Raw genomic sequence first — 17,575 nt, forward strand, 5'->3', positions numbered from 1 at the left:
CTGTATACAGTCAGCAAAAACAAGATTTGGGACTGACTGTGGCTTAGATCATCAGCATCTCAAAGAAAAATTCAGGCTTAAACTAAAGAAAGTAAGGAAAACCACTAGGCCAGCCAGGTACAACTTAAATCATATCCCCTATGAATATGTAGTGGAAATAACGAATAGATTCAAGGGATTAGATCTAGTTAACAGTGTGCCTGAAGAACTATGGATGGAAGTCTGTAATATTGTACTGGAGGCAGTGAACAAAACCATTGCAAAGAAAAAGAAAAGAAGGCAAAGTGGTTATCTGAGGAAGCTTCACAAATGGCTGATGAAAGAAGAGAAATGAAAAGCAACAGAGAAAGGGAAATATACATCCAACTAAATTATGAGTTCCAAAGAAAAGCATGGAGAGACAAGAAGGACCTCTTCAATTAACAGTGCATAAAACTAGAAGAAAACAACAGAAGGGGAAAGACTAAAGATCTCTTCAGGAAAATTGGAAATATCAAGTGAACACTTTGCCCAAGGATGGGAACAATAAAGGACAGAAATGGTAGAGACCTAGGAGACACTGAAGAGATAAAGAGGAGATGGAAAGAATACACAGAAGAATTGTACAAAAAGGATTTCAATGAACTGTGTTACTACAATGGTGTAGTCACCCAGAGCCAGACATTCTGGAGTGCAAAGTCAAATTGGTCTTAGGAAGCACTGCTCTTAATAAAGCTAGTGGATGAAATGGAATTGCAATAGAGCTATTCAAAACCCTAAAAGATGATGCCATCAAGCTGCTGCATTCAATATGTCAGCAAATTTGGAAGATCCAGTAGTGGCCACAGAACTGGAAAAGGTCAATCCTCATCCCAATTCCCAAGAAGGGTAGTACTAAAGAATATGCTAACCATCAGACAATTGCACTCATCTCCCATGCTAGTAAGGTCATGCTTAAAATCTTGCATGCTAGGCTTCAGCATTATGCAAACCAAGAACTTCCAGAGGTCCAAACTGAGTTTAGAAAAGGAAGAGGAACCAGAGATCAAATTGCCAGCATTTGCTGGATCACAGAGAAAGCAAGGGAATTCCAGAAAAAAACATCTGCCTCTGTTTCACCGACTACTCTAAAACCTTTGACTGTGTGGATCATTAAAAAAACTGTGGAAAGCTCTTAAAGAGATGGGAATACCGGACCATCTTACCTTCCCCCTGAGAAACCAGGATGCGGGTCAAGAAACAACGGTTAGAACCCTGTATGGAACTACTGATTGGTTCAAGATTGATAACGGAGTACAACAGGGTTGTGTGCTGTTACCCTGTTTGTTTAATCTATATGCTGAGCACATCATGAGAAATGCCGGGCTGGATGAGTTACAAGCCAGAATCAAGATAGACCGAACAAACATCAACAGACTCAGATATACAGATGATACCACTCTAATGGCAGAAAGTGAAGAGAAAATAAGGAGCCTCTTAATGAAGGTGAAGGAGGAAAGTGAAAAATCCAACTTAAAACTAAATATTGAAAGAAAACTAAGATCATGGCATCTGACCCCATTACTTCATGGCAAATAGAAGGGGAAAAGGTGGAAGTAGTGACAGATTTCCTCTTCTTGAGCTCTAAAATCACTGTGGATGGTGACTGCAGCCATGAAATCAGGAGACAATTGCTTCTATGCAGAAAACCTATGACAAACTAGACAGTGTATTGAAAAGCAGAGACACTATTCTGCCGACAAATGTCTGTATCATCAAGACTATGTTCTTCCCCATGTCACATATAGTGTTGACAGCTGGATCATAAAGAAGACAGAACACCGAAGAATTGATGCCTTTGAAATGTGGTGCTGGAGAAGACTTCTGAAAGTTCCTTTCAGACAGCAAGAAGACAGCAAGAAGATCAAAGCTCTGAATTTTAAGGGAAATCAACCCTGAATACTCATTGGGAGAACTGATGCTGAAGCTCCAGTATTTTGGTCACCTGATGCAAACAGCCAACTCATTGGAAAAGCTCCTGATGCTGGGAAAGATTGAGGGCAAAAGGAGAGGAGGGCATCAGAGGATGAGATGGCTGGATGGCATCACTGATGCAATGGACATAAACTTGGGCAAACTTCAAGAGATGGTGAGGGACAGGGAGGCCTGGCATGCCGCAGTCCATGGGGTTTCAAAGAGGCAGGCACAACTGGGCAACTGAACAACAATAAAGGAGAAAAATAAATCAGTGAATGAGTATAAGAAGGGTTACGGTGATGTGGATTTTAGTATATGTAAGATAGGAAAAGCCTCAATAAAGTTTGAGTAAATTTGGAAAAGGCATGAGCTCTTCCTCCTCCTTAATATTTTTATGCAGTGGCAGTGAAAGCAAAGGGACTAGTAAGTGCAAAGAACTTGAAATAGGAGCTGACCTAAGACACTGAAGGAAATACAAGGAGACAAATATACCTCCAGCCAAGGAAATACAGGGATATAAGAGACGAGGTCAAAGAAGTAACAATGAGGGCATGTTGAAGGCAGCTTGTATAGGTCCTGCGGGATATTCAAGGAGTTTAGATTTAATTGCAAATGAAATGGAAAACCACTGAAAGTTAAAGAGAGAGAAAGAACATCAGCTAACTTATTTTTCAGAAGACTGTGACTGCTCTGTTAACAGACTCTAGGGGCACTGGAGTAGAATTAGAGTGCAGAGAAGGAGAAATTGCAACCTTCTAGATGTAAAATTTTGTTGATACTGTTTTCTTGGGCTGAGAGATGAAATACTTTGTGATATTATGGATTTATTCTGAAGACAGCAGACCAGAGTGGAGTATGAGAGAAAAGGAGTCAAGACACCAATGTTTTTAGTTCAAACATCATGATTGATTATGTTGCGATTAAATGAGACAGGGAAGACTGTGATGAATGGACTTTAGGACTGGAGTCCTGCAATTCAGTTTTGGGCATGCTAAGTTTGAGATGACTTAGTAAATGCCACTGGAAACAGCTGAATAGGCAGTTAAATGAGTTTAGGAGTCTGCAGTTTAGGGGAAGTTCAGGGGAAAGGTCTAGAGTAGTAAAAATAAAACTTTGGGAGCTGACAGACTATCAATGTCATTTTAAACTATAAGTAAATTAATGATATATTTTTAAAACTCTATTTGATATAACTTTCCCTGAAAGAAATCATAATAAGTTAAAAATGCTTATAATAAGTAACTTATTCCCATCTAGATAAAACAGAGATTTTGGTCCAACATATTAATCTTCAGAAACAAAAATCACTATTTACACTTTATGTTCTAAAACATGCTATAATTTGGTTAATAACAAGAACAACCACATTGTAAGGTTTAAAAATATTAGGCTACTTTGTCTTATAGTAGACTTTATAAATGTGTACATGGTTGTTTGTCATACTCCTTTATAAAATAGGAAGATTATTTATTCTTCATTTTTCACCTTCATTATGACCATAACTCCATATCAACTGTGACTCAACTGTACTAATTACCATTGAGAATGTCAGGTCACTTCACAGTGGATTAAATAATCCAGAAAAAAGCTGCATTGCTCTACTTCCCTGGTTATTTGTCAGAGAATCCAATGGTTGCAATCAATTGGAACCATCTAGTCATGTACAGATATGAGAGTATGTGCTGACCATGCCAACTTGGCAGCCTCTCTGTACCTTTAAATTAGTCATATCATTCCATTCTATGCAGAAAAATATACCTTTATGGTCTTGTGTTATGTGGTCTCTGCCCACACCCTCCACTCCAGCACTCTCCTGGTAACACACATACTCCACGAGAATGGAGCCTGACCTACCATCTTTGTAGTCCTGACACCTAACACAGTGACTGTAAGAAGGGGATCATTTAACTTTCTCAGCTATTAAACAGCTTTAATCCTGAACTTTCTCATATCATAAAAAGCATTATATTGAAAGTTGAAAGCAGTAATAAAGTCACAACTTTGAGAATGGTAACAGTAGAACAAACACCAGTTGAAAGTGTAATGTTTGAAAAGTATGGCATTTCTGATTTTGTTGTTGTTCAGCCTCTAGTCATGTCTGACTCTTTGCAACCTCATGGACTGCAGCATGCTAGAATTCCCTGTCATTCAGACTTCCCTGTCATTCACTGTCTCCCGGAGGTTGGTCAAACTCAGGTCCATTGAGTCAGTGATGCTGTCCAACTATCTCATTCTCTGTCGCCCCCTTCTCCTCCTGTCCTCAATGTTTCCCAGCATCAGGGTCTTTTCCAGTGAGTTGGCTCTTCACATCAGGTGGCCAAAGTATTAGAGTTTCAGCTTCAGCATCAGTCCTTCCAATGAATATTCAGGACTAAGTTCCTTTAGGATGGACTGGTTGGATCTCCTTGCAGTACAAGGGACACTCAAGAGTCTTCTCCAATACTATAGTTCAAAAGCATCGATTCTTTGGTGTTCAGCCTTTCTTATGGTCCAATTCTCACATCCGTATGTGACTACTAGAAAAACCATAGCTTTGACTATCGGGAGCTTTGTAGGCAAAATTATCTCTCTTCTTTTTAATATGCTGTCCATGTTCATCAGCGTCATTTAATTTCATGGCTGCTGTCACCTTCTGCAGTGATTTTGGAGCCCAAGAAAATAAAGTCTGATTTATCAGTGGTCAAATCTATTGAAAGTGAAAATCACTCAGTCATGTCCAACTCTTTGTGACCCCATGGACTGTAGCCTGCAGGCTCCTCTGTCCAGTGGAATTCTCCAGGCAAGAATAATGGAGTGGATTGCCATTCCCTCTTCCAGGAGATCTTCCCAAGACCCAAGGATTGAACCAAGGTCTCCTGCATTGCAGGCAGATTCTTTACTAGCTGAGCCACCAGGGAAGCACAAAGCTATTAAAATATGCTTATTATAAAACTAAAATTATATATTCATTATAATAATTTGACTTTAAGGTGAGAAGAGAAATATTTATTGGCATTTAATTTGTTACATCGGAGAAGGCAATGGCAAGCCACTCCAGTGCTATTGCCTGGAGGGTCCCATGGATGGGGGAACCTGGTGGGCTGCAGTCCATGGGGTTGCTAAAGGTCGGACACGACTGAGCGACTTCACTTTCACTTTTCACTTTCACACATTGGAGAAGGAAATGGCAACCCACTCCAGTGTTCTTGCCTGGAGAATCCCAGGGACGGGGGAGCCTGGTGGGCTTCCGTCTATGGGGTCACACAGAGTCGGACACGACTGAAGTGACTTAGCAGCAGCAGCAGTTTGTTACATGATATGAAGAGAAGGATTTTCTTTAAAAAGCATTATCAATATCATGATCAGTTGATCTACTTATTTTATGCAGAACCACTTCTGTTTGACAATAAGGTATGTATAAGAAGATTTGTACATAGCAGATAATTAATCTTTCTCTTGACTTCCAGTACCCTGTTATACAAACTAGGCACATCCTCATTTTTATATACATTTATTTCCTATTTCAGAAGGTTCATGAACCCTTGGTTGTGCATCAAAATTATACGTAGAGACTTATAAAGCAGATATGCTTGGATTCTGTACAAAATCTACTCAGTCAATATCCACAGGGATGGGACTGGAAATGATTGTGATATCAAGCCAGAATTGAGTACTTCTCTCCTCTTGACTTTAATAAAAATGTCTTACTTATGAGTTCATTAATTCACTCAATGAATGTTTACTGGCCACCTATTATTCTCCAGGTATAGTGCTAGATGCCATTCTATGATAAGGTTTCTGTGCTTTAGGATACTACACCAGGTCAATTATCCTAGTCTTCATGGTTAAGAAGAGGTATTCCTAGAGGAGATAATAACTAAATACTGTGTAAAAAAGCAATGGTAAGCAGATTGGGCGAGTATTCATCAAGAAGACCATAGCTTGCTGGGAGGCAAAAGAGAGAGAGCCATTTCCAAGAAATCGTGACAGTATCAGCAAAAATCTGTTTAGTGTATTCCACAGACACTGACAACAGATGATTTACATAATTTATATCCTATCTCAGGTTATCAATTAAGTTATTGAAAAGCAATTCATCTGAGCTGCAACCAACATCTTTACCTCATTCAACAAAGATTTTCCAAATGTTTACTATGTGATAGGTTCCAATCAACATGCTTGCTGCTGCTGCTAAGTCGCTTCAGTCTTGTCCGACTCTGTGCGACCCCATAGACGGCAGCCCACCAGGCTCCCCCATCCCTGGGATTCTCCAGACAAGAACACTGGAGTGGGTTGTCATCTCCTTCTCCAATGCATGAAAGTGAAAAGTGAAAGTGAAGTCACTCAGTCGTGTCCGACTCTTAGCGACCCCATGGACTGCAGCCTACCAGGCTCCTCCTTCCATGGGATTTTCCAGGCAAGAGTACTGGAGTGGGTTGCCAGGGCCTTCTCCAAATCTACATGCTTAGGGCACACTAAATAAAGCAGATAATGATACCCATCCTGATGATTTTAATGGAACTAAAATATACAATGGATAGGAATAAAATATTAAAAATATATTTTTATCCAAAACAATTCTACACTTATAGACTATTAATCCTATTAAACATTTGAAATTTTAAATACTCCTTCTTAAAGATTGTATTTCATAATAACATAATTATATATGCAACATGCAGTTTGCTTTCTAACTTGAAGAACTAGCTTACTAAAATAATCATAATGCACTAAATATAGATAGGCTACTTTTCCTAATAGTCATTAAGCAAAATCAGACAAGCCTTAATATCATAGAAAACTGAAATAAAGGTTTGAAAAATGATATATGACAGGATTTTCCCAATTATTACTTTTACATATTGAAATCAAACTTGAATTAAACTTTTCTGTTCACCAATAGACAAGTGAAATGCTGATTTATGTTGCTGTCAAAGCAAAAATATGACTTCATATGGCATTTTATCAGTCATATTACTATGTTAAAGCAAAGTCCAGTTTTAGAGATAGTATGGTCAACTGAAAGCTTCAAATATATAAAAATATCTTTGGAGAGATTGTGCAAAACTATTTTCCATATGAGGAAAGCTGGAAAGAAGTAGCAATTCATTCACTTTCAGAGAGTGAGTAAAGAAAAAGAGGGAGGGGGACTCGAATCACTGTTAGCAACATGACACGAGGAGGTCACTTTACACCACTCCAAATTAACTAGATTTTAACCTTGTTCCAGCCCGATGAGCAAAGCAAGAAGACAATTAGTAATCTAAATGGTGACTATATCATATCCTGTGTGCATTCTGGCATCTTGGCAGACACTAGGGAAAGAAATAAAACTAAATCACAGTCTTTACCCTCCAGCAACTCCTAGAGGAAGGTTAATATATAAAAGAAGAACTTTTTAAATAATTATAATGTTTCCTTTTTTTTTTTTTTTTGGAGACCACGTATCTTTCAGTTACATTCTCCCAGCTGATTACATTCAAACAGCTTTTAGATAATCACATCTGACACTTTATACTGAAGGTAATAAGCTTACTCCCATACATCAGTCCCCCAAAGTGGAATAGAACTGTTGTTCTTTGTAATAGATCCTGATTAGAACAGGCAGCAATTTGTAAGTGTCCCTGTTACTTAATGAAACCGGGCCAACCCCAAGCTGAACCTTGAACACCAACAGACAAAGCTGTCAACTTCCCCTTAGTCAAAGGAATAAAGTAACACATGCTAGCTTCCATCCACTCCCCTTGGGTTCTCTGCCATCATTAAGGCTTAGATTTGTCCCCAAAATGAGAAGAGTGACAGGTCCTTCACCACTGAAATTTAGTGCAAGCTGAAGAGTCACCTGAATTATGACATCATCTTTCACCAAAATCTCTTTATATTTTTCCTTGGTAGCATTCAAGTTATTTGCACAAATTTACATGATATTTACAATGGTACAGCTGCATGATTTGTGCATTATTGCTAGGCCCCAAGGCACCTTAATCATAAGCAAAGTCAGGGAGGCTGTGCAGAATCATTAAGAATATACAATAGGACTTCCCTGGTGGTGCAATAGATAAGAATCTGCCTACCAGTGCAGGGGACAAAGATTTGATCACTGGAAAAGACTCTGATGCTGGGAAAGGTTGGGGGCAGGAGGAGAAGGGGATGACAGAATGAGATGGCTGGATGGCATCACCGACTCTGTGGACATGAGTTTGAGTGAACTCCGGGAGTTGGTGATGGACAGGGAGGCCTGGCGTGCTGTGATTCATGGGGTCGCAGAGAGTCGGACACGACTGAGCGACTGAACTGAACTGAACTGAACAGGAAAAATTCCACATGCCACAGAGCAACTAAGTTTGTGTGCCACAACTACTGAGCCTGTGCTCTAGACCCTGTGAGTCACAACTACTGAGCCTTCATGCTGCAACTAGTAAAGCCCACGTGCCTAGAGCCTGTGTTCTGTAACAAGAGAAGCCACTGCAGTAAGCAGCCAGGGCACAGAAACGAAGAGCAGCCCCTGCTCATCTCAAGAGAGAAAGCCTGTGTACAGTAATGAAGACCCAAGGCAACCAAAAAAGAAAGAAATGAAATTATTTTTTAAAACTATTTATATATAAAAAGAATACACAATAAAGTAAACATGGGCAAATGGTCAAAAGCAAGAGCTCTGGAGCAAGATTGTCTGGGTTCAAATCCTGGATCTATCACACAGTAGCTGTAGGGTCTTAAGTAAGACAATTAATTTCTGTTTTTCAGTTTCCTTATGGGTATAATGAAGATGGTAGTATTAGCTTGCTTCTAATTGCAGCCATGAAATTAAAAGACGTTTGCTCCTTGGAAGGAAAGTTATGACCAACCTTGATAGTATATTAAAAAGCAGAGACATTACTCTGCCAACCAAGATCCGTCTAGTCAAGGCAATGGTTTTTCCTGTGGTCATGTATGGATGTGAGAGTTGGACTGTGAAGAAAGCTGATCGCCGAAGAATCGATGCTTTTGAACTGTGGTGTTGGAGAAGACTCTTGAGAGTCCCTTATACTGCAAGGAGATCCAACCAGTCCATTCTAAAGGAGATCAATCCTGGGTGTTCATTGGAAGGACTGATGCTAAAGCTGAAACTGCAATACTTTGGCCACCTCATGTGACAAGTTGACTCACTGGAAAAGTCTCTGATGCTGGGAAAGGTTGGGAGCAGGAGGAGAAGGGGACGACAGAGAATGAGATGGCTGGATGGCATCACAGACTCTATGGACATGAGTTTGAGTGAACTCCGGGAGTTGGTGATGGACAGGGAGGCCTGGCGTGCTGTGATTCATGGGGTCGCGGAGAGTCGGACACGACTGAGCGACTGAACTGAACTGAACTGAAGACAATTGTCAGAATGAATGAGATTCTATACAAAAATGCTTGCAAGGAGACACATGCATTCAGTGTTAGAGCTTGTTACTATATCTGTCTGGAGTATGCAGCTTGAGTTAAATCTTGACGTATGAGAAAGTATCTGCTAGATGGATGAGAAGGAAAAATACATTCCAGGCAAAAAGAATAATGCATTCCAGGACAGGGGAGAAGACGGTCAAGAGGTTTAACATGCCTAGTGTGCAGGGTGCATGGTGTTGGAGTGGGAAACCTGAGTCTGAGACATACAGAAGGGCACTCTACATCATGCTAGGCCATCTGTACTATACATTTGTCCTCAAAACCAGTGACGTATTTTGAAGGTTCATCAGTATTCAAAGAGTGACAGCAAGTAGAAGGCTGTACTTCACAGTTGGTCTGAAAAGAGAATTAAGGGCAAATACCACAGGTGGCGCTAGTGGTCAAGAATCTGCTTGCCAGTGCAAGAGACGTGAGACCTGGGTTCAATCCCTGAGTCAGGAAGATCCCTGAAGGAGGGTACAGCAAAACCCACCCTAATATTCTTGCCTGGAGAATCCCATGGACAAAGGAGTCTGGTGGGCTGCAGTCCATAGGGTCGCAAAGAGTCAGACACAACTGAAGCGACTTAGCATGCACCACTACTACTTATGACTCTCTGCAGTGGTACCTAAGAGCCAAAGTAGGAAAATGTGCTAGAGATTCTTATTAGTTCTGTCAGGAATTACAACTACTGCTCTTTCGTAGTAGTCATCCTTTCGGGAAATTGTTAAAAGTCTGAGTGAGAAAGGAAAGCCAACTGCCTCATCCAGTCTAACGTTTGCTCCTAGAAGCCCGGATGTGAGTTTACCAGTCAGACAGAGGAAGGAGGCTTCCACTGACATCCTATACGCTCAAGTTCTATGAATAGGGACCTTCATTGGCCTGTACAGTACAGGGCCATTCAAGAGCAATTAAATTTGGTTAAAATAAGAAAGAAATGCTTTTTAAGGAGAGAAAAAAGAAAAAAAAGAAGGTTTGAGGGATTGCAAAAGTTGATTGTGCTGAAGCACTTTTACACAGGTTTGTTTTAGTTCTCAATTGTCAAGTCGTATTTAAACTGGTCTCTTACTCTGAAATACGATAACCTTTCTTTTCTCTGAGTTCTTTCTACTAAATTAATAGCACTGTCTCTAATTCCATGCGCAGCAAGCAAAGAGTTTATTTTACCAGATAACAGTAGGTCTGGTGATCAGCCAATGTCTAAAGAACCACTAGCCAAGTCAGTAGTAGGCCAAAGACTGCAACTGATAAATAGATACTGCTCACTAAATCACTTTAAAATTGTTTCATCTTCTCTACCCAAGAGTATTATTCACATTGAGTTCTGACACAACTGAAAGTAAAAAAAAAAAAAAAATCACAATTATCTATAAAAATAAAATCATATTAGGGTTTTGAAAGGAGAAATAAATAGATGCATTAGAATACAGAAGGTAGTTTTTTTAAAAAAAGCAAAACCCTTTAGGTTCTGAATTTAATTGCAAAAGAAATCAGTAGAAAAAGTCCAAATTTAGGAAATTCATTATAGCGTAGTTTTTAGTATACATTGAAAACTGCATTTAAAATAGACTCTTCAGGGAGAAAGCTTAAGGAGCACTGTAACTTTTTATAGCACCTTTGTGTACCTCTCTTTCTTCTTTGCTAAGGGACAAAACTTCAATGCTCAAAAAAAAGTTTGATTTCCTCTCACCACTCCCAGCTCAGGTCACATTTCCCCAGTATTAAATGAGGGAAGTGGAGGAGTAAAAGCAGAAATGCAGACCAGCCCTCAGCCCCAACTCTGCAGTTGCCTTGAATTCCTAATGATCACAAACCAACTGCACTTTCTCCAAAGATGGACAGGAAAGAAAAGGCTATAATATGATTCTGGCTTTTAAATACCTAAACATCATCACTAAAAATTATATTAAATGATAGGGCTGACTCAATATGTGTAAAATCCTATATTCATATAAAACAGTTAGTCATAAGTAGAACTATTAACTTCCATAGTATCTTCTTCAGGACCTTAAGGACATGTACTGAATTTCGCAAAAGAGAGAAAAAAGCTTCATGGTTGAAATACTAGCTCTATCTTAGCCATTGCCAGCACCGCATATCATGGTAGTCCCTGAAGAGGAAGTATTTCTCTATAAATTAACTATCCATGTATTCCCGAAGTAAAAGGTAGTTTTGTACTTTTAGATACTTTAACAATCCAAAAGGAAAAACTTGAATTAGAATTTGCACTACTAAGCACATCTGTTATTTTTTTCCCAAAGCTGACTGCTTGTTTGGAAAAAAGGTTATCTTTAAACAAATAACCCATATCAAGTAAAAATCAATTCATTATCTGACTTATTAATAAAAAACATACAATTAGATATATATATCACCTAATCAATATAAAATCAACATGAAAAGAGAAATTCGACATTATTTGTCATATTTGAAATAAATATATAACTTTCTTAGCTTCCTGAAAATTCAAAGTTGTATTGGGTCCTCTATTAGGAACTTTAGAGAGAAAAAAAACTATGTTCATAATCCAGCAACAAATGTATACTGTTTATAAACTGCTGCATTTTTTACTTTGATACATATCTTACAGAATCACACAATTAGGTATATTAACAATACAAATTATCAAAAATTACCTATATTTAAATTTAGAATATTGAGGAATTTTTAAATGCATTCTATAATCTCCTGTGTTTCTTTGATTCATCATTTTCACTTAATCGATCCTCACTAAACTCCAGCACATATATTTAAGCAATATATGGTCATTATATACTTAATAAATACACACAAATTAAGTAATAATTGTTTATTCCATTAAGTCAGACTACTATTATTTAAAGATACTTTATCATTATTTCAGATTTCACCCTACTCATTTATGGAAAATCTTGACTATTATATGAATATATTTTTTTGAGAGACAGGATTCAGTTAAGAATTTTTCTGTGCCTTAGTTTCCTCATTAGGAAAGTGAGAAGGTAGTATGGAGTTGGAATTTTTATAAGAATTTCTATCTCTAGCATTCTCTTTAAAAAAAATCTAAACACCTTTTCTTCTTTCAAAAAATTCAGCTTTTTATTACACACTCTCACTGAAACTTGATTCGAATCCATTCATTATCACTACATAGGTAATGCCTAAATAAGTTAACCAGAATTAAGAGAAATTTGTCTCCGAAAAGAAACAAAATTTAAGAATAGAAAAGCAACTACTTATTTTTTGTCTGAAATCCTACCCACAAATTTAAGAAGGGGCCCATGTTTGCCTTGCTATATTTTAGTGATAACTTGAATAATGTGCCCCTTCAATTTTAGTCACAAATCGAAGCAAACATAGAAGCTAAAATTTAATTATATAAATCATAAGCAATCATGCTGTTAGATATATACATTTCTCATTTTGCAACTTCATAATTTTATTTAAAACTCTGAGTATACCTCTTACAGAATTATTTTTATAAAGTAGATTCTAGCAGACTATCAATTATAAAGTGTCACATTAAAATATTAATATACTTAATTTTAAAACTAATAGACTATTTTGTGAAAGTGTCTATAATTAACTGAAATATATGTGCCACCTAAACTAAGGTTATCTGTATAAAAGATTCAGGAAGATGTTTCTCATGAGCTACCTACTTTTCTTTAGTGTTTGTTGCAGACTTTGTTGATTTTGCTTTAAAAAACAAATGGAAACACAATAATTAATAATTAATAATATTAATAATCATAGAAGATACTGCATTTGCTATCAGAAGCATATTTGATCTTTTAACGATTTCTGATTGAGTAACCTAAGGGACAAGCTTGATCTCTTCCAAAGCTGGATTAGCACATACTCTGGAAGCCAGCACCATTTCACCTGCTGATCCCAGGCACTCAAAACACTTCAGCAGGAATCACTATCAACTACTGACAAGTTTCGAAAATTCTTCATAAAATTAATCAACATTTTGCAAGGCACAGTACTGGCTCAACCACCAAAGGTAGAATGCCATTTTAATTAGTGACAAAATGATTGAATCAGATATTATATTTTCTTTTTACTCAATTTAGCTTAGCTCCTTTAAAAACTGCTAAAACCATCTATCATAAAACCATCAATCTGAACACAATCATGAGTTACAGTCACTATAAATTCCAGGTAAATCTCAGGTTCTATCTTAATAAGTACTGAACTAATTGAATATGAAATCTATAAATTCATGAGATAAAACATTTATATTAACCATAAGTAAGTATATGAAATATAATGCTGAAGTTAGTGCAAATAAATATAAAACTAATGCTTACTCTTTTCTTCTTATTAAACCATAATAAATACCAAAATTTTTAAAGTAAGTTAAAGATTACTAAATTACAGAGTTTGGATTTGCAAAGTAAAATATGACTGTGTGAATTCACTGACTTTATTTTCATTCACTCCAAGAAATTTTCTTTGTAAGGTTTTCTCTGTAAGATGCTTTAGGATCCTAACTACATATTTTTAGAGTCCAATTTATTATGAACCCAGAACTTTTTAGACTTAAGCATTTTTTAATCCAAAAAAATAGATGAACGTTATCTTTAAATTATCTTTTGGTTTAACAATCAGATCATACCACTGCATCTCAGAGAAATCAAATTATATAAATATATAATATAATTCTGGTATACAATACCTTATTTAGAAACTAATTGTTACAGCACTTGCAAATATAAATGCTAGCATGAGAACTAGACACTGAGTTTATTTTTCCTTTGTGTGATGATTCAGGCTAGTGTTTCCTTTTTAAGCATTAATATAGTATTTCTTTTTTGAATTTCATTAGGTGGTAAGAATGCCTACAAGAGTAGGCTTAAGTAAATATAGTTTCCTTCTAAAGAATAGGCACCTAGCAATTTGGTGAAACAAATACCAAATCTTAATGTGAAGATCCAAATAACCATATAACTTTCAAGATATTTCATCAAATATAACAAACAGAAACTACACATGATCCTTAAAGTTTGCTATTTCTCACATTAGATGGTTTTGTAATAATAGGGAAGTTTCTTTTTCTACCATTTATTTGATGTGGTACTAAGATGTTTTGTTTAAAAGAGTTTTAGGTATGCAGCTAGATTTAAATGAGAAAATTATGCATCACAAGTGTAGAAATTTGACCTTTCTGATATCCTAAGAGCTTTAAAGAAGCCCCAGTGTGGAAGTGAAACATCTTCAGTGAAATAATCTCTGAATGCCTATGATAAGTCTCGAGTTTACAATGCATGTCTTCACTGAAGAAAGTCTTAAGTTTCCATATTAAACACAAAAAGCTGCCATTATGCTACTTGTCCCAAGTTTGGACAAAAGAAATAGCTGGAAAAGTTCAAAAGGAAACAGGATACTTCTTCTTCCTTAATTAAGTGTCCTTTTTCAGGATCACTGTACTTAGAAGGATTTTTAGGAGGCCTTATATCCTGAGGCAGTTGCTTTAATTCCAAATAATAAAGAAAACCAGCAGAGGGCAGACCTGAGGACAGAACCGACCAATCCCGCTGGTGACCAGGTACCAAAGGTATAGTGCAAACTTTTGATAGATTTCAGTTTCAAGACTCTACTATTTATCTTTTAAAATGTAGAAATGAATGAATCCACATAATTAGCATGATTTATTCCAAAATTCAAAGATAGTCCTAATGAGGTTCTGACTGTACTATTCGCCAGGAAAAGTCACAGAGGAATAAGCCATCCCTGCCTGCTCCTCAGGAAGGTGAACAATCACAGTGTGGGGAAGAAATACAGACCTGGCTTCGCAGAGTTCGGCCTCCGGGAGCGCTAACTCCCACAAAGGAGAACTCAGATCTTGGCACCCACCAGGGTCAGACTCAGGTTTCTGCTAAAGCCCGCGCCTTTGGGGTTGACAATTTGTTTCTCCCTCAGCCAATCATCGCCGCCCTCCTTCTTACCCCTACTTCTCTGCGCACCCCGACAAAGCTTGCTTTTCTACTCTAAGCTGTTTTCTACTCTAAGCTCCCTTAACTCCAAAGGAGCCCGTCCTCCCGCCAGCCGTGTCTACAGCACCTAACGGACCGCTCCAGCCAGATGCCTTTGAGGGAAAGGGCGGGGGAAGGGGAGGGAGGAGGCGGAGGGGAGGAGTGAAGTCGCTCTCCCTCCTCGGGTACTGACAGAGCTGCAGTCTTCCCAGCAGGTCTGGTCATTGAATATTTGGTGGTGCCACGTAGGAACTTTTCCTTACCTCTCTCCTCCCATCCCACCCCACGCCCCCTCCCCTTCCCTCCAATCCCTATTCCTCCGCCCCCACCCCATTTGCTTGGCGAGTTTCATCATTCTCCAAGAGAACTGCACGTCCAACCTGCAAGAAGAAGTTGAGGGTGGGGGGTCACAGAGGGGAGGAAGGTGCAAATTCCCAGGAAGATTGTTGTTCCTATCTCCATCCATTTCTTTAAATCTGCCATTTTTTCCCTCTATCTCCTCAAAATGACACACACACACAAAGTATTCTGTCTTCAAGATTCATGCCCCCCTGGTCTCTCTCAAATCCTTAAAACAGCTTGTTTCTCACTTTGTTCCAGATAAAGAACTTTATCAAGGTTCATTTTATACCTTTTCTCTATATTCTCTCCTCAGCTCACCTTTAAAAAAGGACTTCCATTAGTTACAATCTGAAGAAACCAGATGTGTTCAAAAGGTAGTCTAAGGAACTTTCCTCAAACAAAAGCTTTGTACAACTGCCTCTGTGTTCAAGGTAATATTTTTTCCTCTTTTCAAAGCCCCTGGAAGGTGGTGAAGGGCATTTCAGCAGGCTCTGTGCCTGACAGATCTTTTTTCCTGCTACCTCTTCTCCCATTACTGTCCCGCCTACATCCATCTCTCGCACCAGTCTTCACTTGCAACCTGGTGGCAGCTACAATCTGGATTTTATTTGAGAGAATTGTTGGGGGGTGGGGGGAGGAGTTGAAAGAAGGAAGGGGGGAGGGGCACAGAATGAGAAAGACCGACAGCAATCTCCCACCTCCCCCAAACCATTTTTTCTTACCTCCTCTGACCTCTCTAGCCTGGAAGAGGAAAGTCAGTGCGAGAGTTGTTATGGTGAAATCCCAGAGCCACCGTTTCGTTTTCCACCTAGAGGACCACCGCTCCATCTCCGAGCCCCGCACTCACAACAGTGAACTCAACCCACGAAATCGCGACTGCAGACCTACTTCGTCCCTTCCAAGGTATCGTCGGGGATGTTTGCTACACAGCCATTGCGGAGGGAGAGGGGGGAAAAGTCAGAGGGCTTATTCTTAAATTTGATGGCTTGTTCCTTCCTGTATTTCGCCCCCTCCTCTCCCTCTCGGTTGGCCCCGCCGGTCGGGACCCTCCGATCTGTCCTCTGCGGGGCCCAGCCTTCAGACTGACGGCAGATGAGGGGCTTCAACCAAAAATCTGAGAGGACTGCGTGCCCCTAAAGGCTTCATGCCGTCAGTGGGCCGGACGAGAGGCTCCGGGCAGCCCCCTCCCCCGCCCACTCCCCTCCCGCGCCCCCCTTACCCGGGGCGAAACTGACAAGCCCGCTGAAGGTCAGACCCAATCACACGCCTCGCGGGCGGCCCCGAGACCGCCCCCCTTTCCTTTGCCGGAGAATCAGGTCTCCCTGCAAGCCCAGCCCACCAACCACCCCCCATCTCCCCACTCCTCTCCTCCCTCCTCTCCTAGCCAAATCCCCGAGAAGAAATGGGAGGGAGTTACGGGGGACGCGTGCTTGGCTCCAGCACTTTGGGAATGAAAGGAATTGCAGGAGAGCCCCAGAGTCCACAGAGTTTTCAAGGAGCTTCTGTATTCAATAAAAACAGCTACTTGTCTACTTGCACCCGTCTGTGAGCCTCTCCTCGTCGGCGGGGGAGGGGAGGAGCCCAGCGTCTGAACCGCCACACCGCTGGAGTTCTGGGCTGCCAGCGGTAACCTTATCCCTGTGCAAAAATCTGCTTCTTATAGCAGACGTGGAACCAGCGGACTCACTGCTCTGCCTGCTCCGAAAAGCATTTTTTTTTATTATTATTTTTAAACCGAGAATTAAAAGAAAGGGATGAAAGTGAGATGGAGAGACCTCAGAGGTCAAAATCCTTGATCTTACAGGGAAGCTCTCCTTTGAGGTCTGAAACTGACAGGTTTCTCTCTTGAATGTTTGAATTCTACGCTAGCTTCATTCAGAGGCATGTCTCTTAAAGAACTGAACTGTACTCTGAGGCAGGAAGAGAAAGAAATATATGGGAGCTGACATTAA

The 17,575-nt window shown here is 39.4% G+C and overlaps 1 protein-coding gene, 1 long non-coding RNA gene and 1 pseudogene across 2 annotated transcripts in view; 1 reads left to right on the top strand and 2 right to left on the bottom strand.

Moving 5' to 3' along the window:
• COL11A1 (collagen type XI alpha 1 chain) overlaps positions 1-16,485 on the bottom strand; it is a 223,414-nt gene extending 206,929 nt beyond the window's left edge. The window contains exon 1 of the mRNA XM_055403175.2: positions 16,346-16,485. Coding sequence (XP_055259150.1) covers positions 16,346-16,451 — 106 coding nt within the window. The 5' untranslated portion in view covers positions 16,452-16,485. The remainder of the gene's footprint in view (positions 1-16,345) is intronic.
• LOC148778071 (superoxide dismutase [Mn], mitochondrial pseudogene) lies at positions 7,290-7,925 on the bottom strand (annotated as a pseudogene).
• On the top strand, positions 15,480-16,833 carry LOC129541334 (uncharacterized). The gene is made up of 3 exons (XR_008682809.2): positions 15,480-16,054; positions 16,364-16,526; positions 16,698-16,833. It is a non-coding gene; the product is annotated as an uncharacterized LOC129541334 (long non-coding RNA).
• The last annotated feature ends 742 nt before the right edge of the window (positions 16,834-17,575 follow it).

Source organism: Moschus berezovskii, chromosome 4 (assembly GCF_049115385.1).
Source record: "Moschus berezovskii isolate FMDL1 chromosome 4, NW_MosBer_1.0, whole genome shotgun sequence".
Classification (NCBI taxonomy): domain Eukaryota; kingdom Metazoa; phylum Chordata; class Mammalia; order Artiodactyla; family Moschidae; genus Moschus; species Moschus berezovskii.